Source organism: Pipistrellus kuhlii, unplaced genomic scaffold, assembly GCF_014108245.1.
Source record: "Pipistrellus kuhlii isolate mPipKuh1 unplaced genomic scaffold, mPipKuh1.p scaffold_m20_p_75, whole genome shotgun sequence".
In the NCBI taxonomy this organism is placed as follows: Eukaryota; Metazoa; Chordata; class Mammalia; order Chiroptera; family Vespertilionidae; genus Pipistrellus; species Pipistrellus kuhlii.
Genome location: NW_023425579.1, coordinates 982,662 through 990,966, shown reverse-complemented (window position 1 = coordinate 990,966; position 8,305 = coordinate 982,662). Strand labels below are relative to the sequence as shown.

At 71.1% G+C, this 8,305-nt stretch overlaps 1 protein-coding gene across 1 annotated transcript; it reads right to left on the bottom strand.

The window, feature by feature from the left end:
- Positions 1-2,378: 2,378 nt before the first annotated feature.
- LOC123651728 (basic proline-rich protein-like) lies at positions 2,379-7,941 on the bottom strand. Its single transcript, XM_045576152.1, has 5 exons — positions 7,917-7,941; positions 5,954-6,590; positions 4,728-5,755; positions 2,911-4,052; positions 2,379-2,448 (listed from the first exon to the last, which is right to left on the bottom strand). The coding sequence occupies exons 2-5, from the start codon at positions 6,507-6,509 to the stop codon at positions 2,379-2,381; spliced, it is 2,796 nt and encodes a 931-aa protein (XP_045432108.1). The 5' UTR covers positions 6,510-6,590; positions 7,917-7,941.
- Between the last annotated feature and the right edge of the window lie 364 nt (positions 7,942-8,305).

Sequence of the window (8,305 nt, the reverse complement as noted above, 5' to 3'; positions counted from 1 at the left end):
CTCGGTGGGGTGACAGACGGAGAGGGGCAGAGGTCAGACGCAGGAACGGCTCTGTGCCGCTCCCCTGGGCCTCGGCATTTCCTCCTCTGGCTTAGCTGCCGGGGGTTCTGATTCAGCACCTCCAATATTGAAATAGCAGCGGCCATGTGTATGACGCACTCACCACTCACCAGGCCTGCGATCTCCCCATTGCACAGGCCTGGAGACTGAGGCTGTGCCCGCCCGGGGCCCGGCCGTGGTGGGAGCCTCTGGGAGGAGCAGGCCTGTCCTGGCTCACTCCCCCGCCTCCGGCCCCTCCCCTACGCCCCCCATTCCCCAGAAGAAACTGCTCCCGGTGGAGGCCTGTCTGAGCCGCAGCCTGTCACGGCCCCATATTCCCCAAAAGGACGTTTAAAGTGACAGGAGCGGCTGATAGAGAATCAACCCCGATGGCCTCTGAGCGGAGCCCAGCCGCCAGCTCTGTCTGCTGAGCGGACACCACGGCTGCCTCTCCTTCGCTGGAATTCCCTCAGCTGCGCCTCCTCCAGGCCTGCCCTGCAGCTCCAGGCGGGCGCGGGGTGAGTGGAGGAGGAGGAGGGGAGAAGGAAGAGGCAGGCCGAGTGGGAAGAAGGCGTGGGGGGATAGGGAGTGAGGAGCAGGCCTGCTCCTCCTGGTCCCTCCGGCTCCCGGCTCCTGGCCCCCGGCTCCCAGCTCCCGGCTCCTGGCTCCAGGCCCCCAGTTCCTGGCTCCCAGCTCCCGGCCCCCAGTTCCCGGCTCCTGGCTCCCAGGGCTGGCCAGGCCCCAGCGGCTGTCCTCGGCTCCCCCCCTCCCCTCCGTCACCTTTTCACCCACCTCCCCACCGCCCGCAGGAGCCGGCCCGCCCGCGTCCACACAGACGCTGGGCACCTGGGAGCCGTCCATCCTCTCAACAGGCACTGATCTCGGAAGAGGACATTTTCCAACCATTTTCCCAAGTGGGAAGGAAAACCCTTTTATTTACTTATTAAATATGTTTTTATTGACCTCAAAGAGGAACCACTGGGTGACTGAAGTTCAGTGGCACCTGCACCAGGGTGACAACTGCTGTTTGAACTTTAACCGCTATTCCGGCTCCTGCACCTGCTTAAACAGCTGCCTCAGCTTCCAGATGGAGACGGAGGCTGAGGCAGTTTCCCTGTGCCCGTGGCCCAGGACCACAGGAGATCGGTTCCCACTGACTCAGCAGCTCCAGGAGCAGAAACTGCAGACAACCTTTAGAGATTAACCACTGAGCTCTGCTTCTGTACTGTCTGCTTTTGCAAGAGAGGTCTGTCCGCATTCCAACGTCCAGCAGGATGTGGCTGGGGACGACCCTGCGGGCTGTTCCCGGCCTTTAGAATTTAGAATTCAGAACAAAGGAAAATTCCTGGGGTTTGGACCTTTAAAAGGACTGCCTACACCTGGAACGGGGCCGTGAGTGTGCCCACCTGCGTGTGGTGCTCTCGCGGCCGTCCTGGCCAGTTCAATAAATCCTGCCTGCTTTTTTTAAATCAATCATTAGCCTCTGGTGGTCTTATTTTGAACCCAGGGTTCGACCCCACAAGAACCATGACCTTCTGGAATGGACAGAAGAGGGGACTCGCAGTGGCCTCCCCTCCCCTGTACGCCTTCCTGTACCTCACACCGCCGTCACGTCCACGGACATACAGTCCTGGAACGGAGAGCTGAGCCCCTCCCGCTGGCCCGTCCTCCAGGGAGGGGCCCCCTGAGCACGCTCCCCGCTCTGACGGGATGTCCAGGTCCTCACCAGCGAGGCGGGGGATGACACGCCGAGTCCGCACAGAGCCCGTGTGCCCGAGGCTCAGACCTGTGTCTCCCCCAGAGCGCCGCCTCGGCCGGAGGGAGGACATGGGCTCGTGGGGCCGGAGGCAGCTGCCGGGTGGGGTGCCGGGCGGAGGGAGGAGCAGGTGACGGGCATTCCTTCAGCCCGAACCCAAGCCGCCTCGTCTGCCAAACGCCGGCAGCTGTGCGGGCGGGTCTGCCAGCCGGGCAGGTACTAAAGTCCAGCCCCGCCTGCTCATGCACATCACGTGTGCACGCACATGCACATGCAGGCACACACGCATACACGTGCACACACACGGCCGGAGCAGCTCTCGCTGCACTCTGAGGCGGCAGGCACCAGCCACGGTCCAGCCCTCCACGGCCCTCCAGCCCCGTGTCTCAGCCCCGCACGCCGGCACCGGCTGCACTAACACGTGCTCTGCCTGCAGGAGGAAGCGCGTCTCCTCCCGTCCCTGTTGAAAGCCCGGGTCCCGGTTAGAGCCGTGAGCGACTACGGCCCCCCAATCCCGCGGGAACCGAATGGCTCGGCCGCCGTCGGCTGAGGAGGCGGACCCCCAGGCCGGGGCACACAGGACTCAGACCCTGAAACGGAGGCGGCCGTCGAAGGGCGCCCGGCCAGCCAGCAGCCCGCGCCTGCGAATCTGTCTGTCGGCGAGGCCAAGGACACGGAAAGAGGCGGGAGGGAGGCGTGCCCAGTGGCCCCCATGCCCCACCCCTGCTCCCACGTTCCCCCACGCTCAGCCATCCCCGGCAGCAAGCAAGGCCTCTGCGCCCGCGGCCGGCAAACTCATCAGCCCGCAGAGCCAAACATTAACAACACGGACATGTCTTTGGAGAGCCCAATTCTTTAAACTTAAACTTCCAACGCCACGTCTTCCAAATAGACTGGCCCAGGCCGTGGTGTTTTGTGGAAAAGCCACACGCAAGGGGCCGAAGAGCCGCATGTGGCTCGCGAGCCGCAGTTTGCCGACCACGGGCGCAGACGCTCAGAGATGGAGAGCTAGCTCCTCCCGCCCGCCCGTCTCCGTGACAGACAGACTGACAGACAGACAGAGCGCGGAGGAACGGGGAGGCCAAGGCCCTCCCCAGAGCCGGCTCTGCACTTACCTCTGCTCGCGGGCGGCCTCCGGGGCCGGGCGGGCGTCCCCGGCTTCTTCGGGCTCTGGCGCTGAGGTGGCGCCTGCCGTCCGGGCCCCCTGGGGAGTGGGCCCCTCGGAGCTGCCTGGGCCACCAGGCGGTCCCCAGGCGGCAGCCGTTCCAGAGGGCACGCTCCTGGCACCGGCTCCGGTCTCAGCTGTGCCCAGAGCCGCGGCGCCCTCTGGCTCCCCGGCACCTCCTGCCGCCGGGCCGGGCTCCGGGGCGGCCTTGGCCCCGGGCAGAGCATCGCCACAGGGAGGACGGGCCCCCAGGGCAGAGGTGGGCGAGGGCAGGTCCCCGGGAGCTCCTGGCAGGGCAGGGCCCTGGGCGCCCTCTGCCTGAGGCCGGTGCTGTCCTCCAGCGGGAATTCTGTCGTCCGGGTCCGAGTCCCCTTCCCCGAGGCTCCAGACGGCTGCCTGCGGGCCAGCAGCTTCCTCCACCGGGGCCTCCTGCCGGCCGCTGCCCCCCTCCGGCCGCTCATTGTCCTTAGGCACCAGCGGGCGCCCAGCCACTGCCTCGCCGGCCCGGGCACCGGACGGGTCCTGCCCCATGCCCGTCCCTGCTGGCCGGGGCGGCGGCTCTGCGGCCGGATCCTGGGGGACCGGGTGGGAGGCCTCGGCCTCGGCCAGCGCCTGCTCCGGCTTCTCTGCGTCCGCGCGGAGGCCGGCGGGCGGGGCGGGGACAGGGGCCGGGGCCGCGGCTGGAGTCCCATCCGGAAGCTTCCCTGGGCTCAGCAGCCCGTCGAGGTGCTTGCCGCCCCCGCTCCTGGGGGCCCCCGCCCTGTCCCCAGGGGCAGGTGGGCGCTGGGGCCGGTCGGCTGGGGCTCCGCGCACGGACGCCTCGAAGATCTTGGTGATGTGCTCCCTGAAGTCCGGGAGCCCGGGGGCGGGGCCGCTCTGCCGGGGGCTGGCGGGGTCCCGGGGGGGCCCCCCCGGCCGGGACCCCCCGTGCTCCGGGGCCCGCTCACTGCCGGGGCTCCCGGGGCCCGCGGGGGGCGGGGGGCCGGCGCCCGGAGCTGCGCGCCCCTCCCCCGTCCTCTGCGCGCCGCGGGCGGGGGGCGGCGTGCTGGCCAGGGGCCCCGCGGGCGGGAGCCGCTCTGGGCTGGGAACAGCCTGGGCCACGGGAGCATCCACGGTGCTGTTCACGGGAGCGTCCACCTGGGCCATGGGAGCGTCCACGGTGCTGTTCCCGGGAGCGTCCACCTGGGCCATGGGAGTGTCCGCCTGGGCCATCGGAGTGTCCGCCTGGGCCATCGGAGTGTCTGCCTGAGCCTGGGCCACAGGAGCGTCCACGCTACTGGCCATAGGAGTGTCCGCCTGGGCCTGGGCCTGGGACACAGGAGTGTCTACCTGGGCCATGGGAGCGTTCATGGTGCTGTTCATGGGAGTGTCCACCTGGGCCACGAGAGTGTCCACCTGGGCCTGGGCCACGAGAGCATTCATGGTGCTGTTCATGGGAGCGTCCACAGTGCTGGCCATGGGAGTGTCCACCTGGGCCTGGGCCACGGGAGCGTCCACGGTGCTGGCCACGGGAGTGTCCACCTGGGCCTGGGCCACGAGAGCATTCATGGTGCTGTTCATGGGAGCGTCCACGGTGCTGGTCATGGGAGTGTCCACCTGGGCCTGGGCCACGGGAGCGACCACGGTTCTGTTCATGGGAGTCCCCACCTGGGCCATGGGAGCATTCATGGTGCTGTTCATGGGAGCGTCCACGGTGCTGGCCACGGGAGTGTCCACCTGGGCCTGGGCCACGGGAGCGTCCACGGTGCTGGCCATGGGAGTGTCTACCTGGGCCACGGTAGTGTCCACCTGGGCCGTGGGAGTGTCTACCTGGGCCACGGTAGTGTCCACCTGGGCCGTGGGAGTGTCCACCGGGGCCGTGGGAGTGTCCACCTGGGCCACGGTAGTGTCCATGGTGCTGGCAGAGGGCAGCTCGGCGTGGCTGGCTTCGCGCGGGGCAGGGGCAGGAGCCTGCTCCCCAGGGCAGGGCGGCTGCTCAGGCTGAAGGGTGCCACTGCTCAGAGCGCCCCCTCCTGGCTGGTCTGGAGGCCGCTGCGTCCCTGGGTCCCCTCTGTCAGCGCCCCCAGCGGCCGGGGCAGCCGCACCGTCCACACCCGGCTCCTCCGCAGGCGGGCGGCGTCCGGGCCGGCCCGGGGCCTCTGCGTCCGCCTCCTCCGGCCGTGGGGCGCCGTCCCGGGCTTCACCCCCCACTGCCCTCTCCGGGGCGCCCCCTGTGGGTGCGGGGCCGGGGCGGGCGGGCGCTGCACCCCCCGGAGCTCCTGAGTCAGGGCCAGGAGGCGGGCTGCCCGCCGAGTCCGCACTTGTCCCGGGTGCTGTGCCCGCGCCCTGGCCCGGGGGCCGGGCCTCCGCGGCTGCAGACTCGCCCGCGCCGCCCGGACACGCTGCTCCGCGCCGGCTGCCAGCCTCGGCCTGCTGTGCGCCCGGCTCCTGCTCTGCCCGCTCCGCCCCCGGGCTCTCCGGCTCCGAGTCCCTGGGGCCTGAACGCGGGGCGCCGGGCAGCTCCGACGTGGGGGCCGGCCCCTCTGCTGGGCGGGCGGACGAGCTGGCATCCTCCTGCAGTGCCCGGGGCACGGGGACCTGGGGCCGGGCCGCAGCCAGGACCGCATGGCCCGGGTCCCCCTGAGAGGCCTCGCCCCCACAGCCACCCGGCCGAGCCTCCTCCCCGGGCTCCGCAGAGGCAGCGGCGTTAGGCCCGGGCCGGCCTGGCTGCCGGGGGGCTCCCGGGGGCCCCAGCCGGGCCGGGCTGTCCTGCTGGCTGTGCCCCGGAACCAGGAGCAGGTCCGTAGCCCCGCTCTCCCCGTTGGGGGGCTGTGGCCCAGCGGCTGGGGCCCCCCGTCCGGCCGCCTCGGGCCCCGGGGCGGGGGGTGGAGGGCCCGGTGCCCCACAGGCCGCCGAGCTGCGAGCTGCGGCCGCTGACGGAGACCCCGGCCTGTCCGAGGGCCCGGGACCGCGCTGGCCGCGGGGCCGAGCGGAGGCCGTGCCGGCGAGGAGCTGGCCCCCGTCACCGGTCACCGGGGAGGCCTCCTCCTTCTCTGTCTCCGAGTCAGGCCTGCGGCCGAGGGCCTGGGGCTGCACTCCCCCCAGGCCCCTGGGACGTGCCCCGCCAGGAGGCTCCGGGCCCGGCTCGTCTCCCCCAGGCTCGGCCCCAGGCGGTCTGCCTCCCCGCTCAGCCGCCCCTGGGCCCTCGGGGGCCGTGGCCTCGTTCCGTGGCCCCGGGGACTGGCTGGCGCCTTCATCAGATGCCCTGGGGGGCGGGGGCGGCGCCCCCTGCTGGGCTTCGGGGCTCGGCTCCGGGTCCAAGGGCCCCCCAGTGTCCCCCTGTGGCGCACGGGCAGGGCCGTCCCCCACGCCTCTGAGACCCGCCGGGGGCTCCCGTCTGGTTGGCCCCGCGTCTGCGGGCTCTTTGGCTGAATCCGTCAGCGCGGGCACGTCGGGGCCGGACGCTGTCTCCTCTGGGGGCACGGGGGCCCGGGCGGCGGGCGGCACCGGGGGCCGTGGCTCCCGGGTGCCCACCAGCAGAGCCCCCTCGGGTGGGCCCCCCGTGGCCATGCCGACGGCGTCACGGGGCGAGGCTCCGGGAGCCTGTGTCTTCGCGGGGCACTGAGCGTCGCTGCCATCTACCGTCTCCGCCTCCGGCCCTGAGCCCCCGGCCCCCGGCGCCCCCTCCATCCGCCCTCCGGGGGGCGCTGCCCACAGTCCTGGCGCCTGATCGCTGGAACCCAGGGAGGCCAACGCTGACTCTGACTCCGGCCGCTCCTCCTCCAGGCCGCTCTCCCCTCCGGCCCCCGGGCCAGAGGCAGCCGCCCCGAGCAGGGCAGGGCCGCCCCCCGGAGGGGCGGGCACCGGGGCGTCTCCCCGGGCACCGGGAGAAGGCTGAATCGCAGGGCGCTGGGCGGGGAGCTGGGCGGGGGGCAGGGCGGGGGGCAGGGCGGGGGGCTGGACGGGGGGCTGGGCAGGGGGCTGGGCGGGGGCTGGACGGGGGGCCAGTCCCCAGGCGCCGCGGGGGGGCTGCGGGCGTGAGCTTCGGGGGGGCCCTCGGCCCGGAGCACGGAGCAGGCGGCGCCCTCTGTCTCCTGGGGCGCTGGCCGGGGAGAGCCGCGGGGGCCCCCGGCGTTCTGGGGGTGCTTTCTCGGCTCCGTCACCTCCGGAAACAGGACGCCCGGGTCCAGGCCGGCCGCGCCCTCAGGGGCGGTGCAGGGGGCTCCGTGCGCGAGGCTGCCGACGGGAACAGGTCACGGTCACCGGGTCTCGTGGACGCCGAGGACGGCCCAGCACGCAGGCAGAGCCGCCCCGATGGCCCCCCGAGGCCCCCACGCACCCACTCCTCCCCCCAGAGGACCCCACCCTTCCCATGACCACTGCACGTGGCATCTCCTTCCCCAAAATCAGCCCGGGGCCCGGCCGGCGTGGCTCCGTGGTGGAGCGTTGACCTATGAACCAGGAGGTCAGGGTTCGATTCCGGGTCAGGGCACAGGCCTGGGGATGTGGGCTGGATCCCCGGTGTGGGGCGTGCAGGAGGCAGCCCATCCCTGATTCTTATCAATGTTTCTATCCCTCTCCTCCTCCCCCTTTCCCGTCCTCTCTGAAATCCATAAAAACATGGTTTTAAAAAGTAACCCCACGTTCTGCCTGGGGCTCTCAGCCGGTCGGTATGTACAGAAGCCTGGAAAGGAACCCATAAAAGCCTCACTCGCGCGCGAGACCCAGCAGCTTTCCGGTCCGTGTGGCCTGTAAGGAGGGCGGGGCCGGCCGGGGGCACGGCCAGGGCCTCAGTGTCGGGAGAGACCCGGGCAGTTGAGCTGGGAAACCCTCTGCTCCCGCTGGGCCCTCTCAGCACCCGGCTGGCGTGGGCCCCCTGACTCCGGAGCGAATCCCTGCGCTGTGTGTGCGGCCGCCCTCGGCCGGGCCCAGGGAGACACAGAGACGGTGCAGACACCTGGGCACGGGGCCCAGGACCCCGGACGCGGGCAAAGGCGGGCACCTGTGAGCCCGGGAGGATCCCTGATCCTCTCTCATCATTGACGTTTCTCTCCCTCTCCCTGCCTCTCTGAAATCAGTGAACTATATATATGTATTTATTTATATTTTAGCTGTTGAGGCCCCACTCCCCCGCCCCACATCCCCCCTGCAGTGCCGGGTGCCAGGCTCCACCGGGAAGGCCCGCCTCCGACAGGCCGCCCCCCTGGCTTCCCCGGACGGTGATGGCCGTGCTGACCCCTGACCCTGACCCCGGACCCCGGAATGCTCCATCCAGCCTTTGGCCCTCATTCCCTCTGGGTGCCCGGCAGCGCCACCTCCTGGGGGTGGGGTGAGACCCGCTGTGCTCGGAGGCTGTAAGGAGAGGC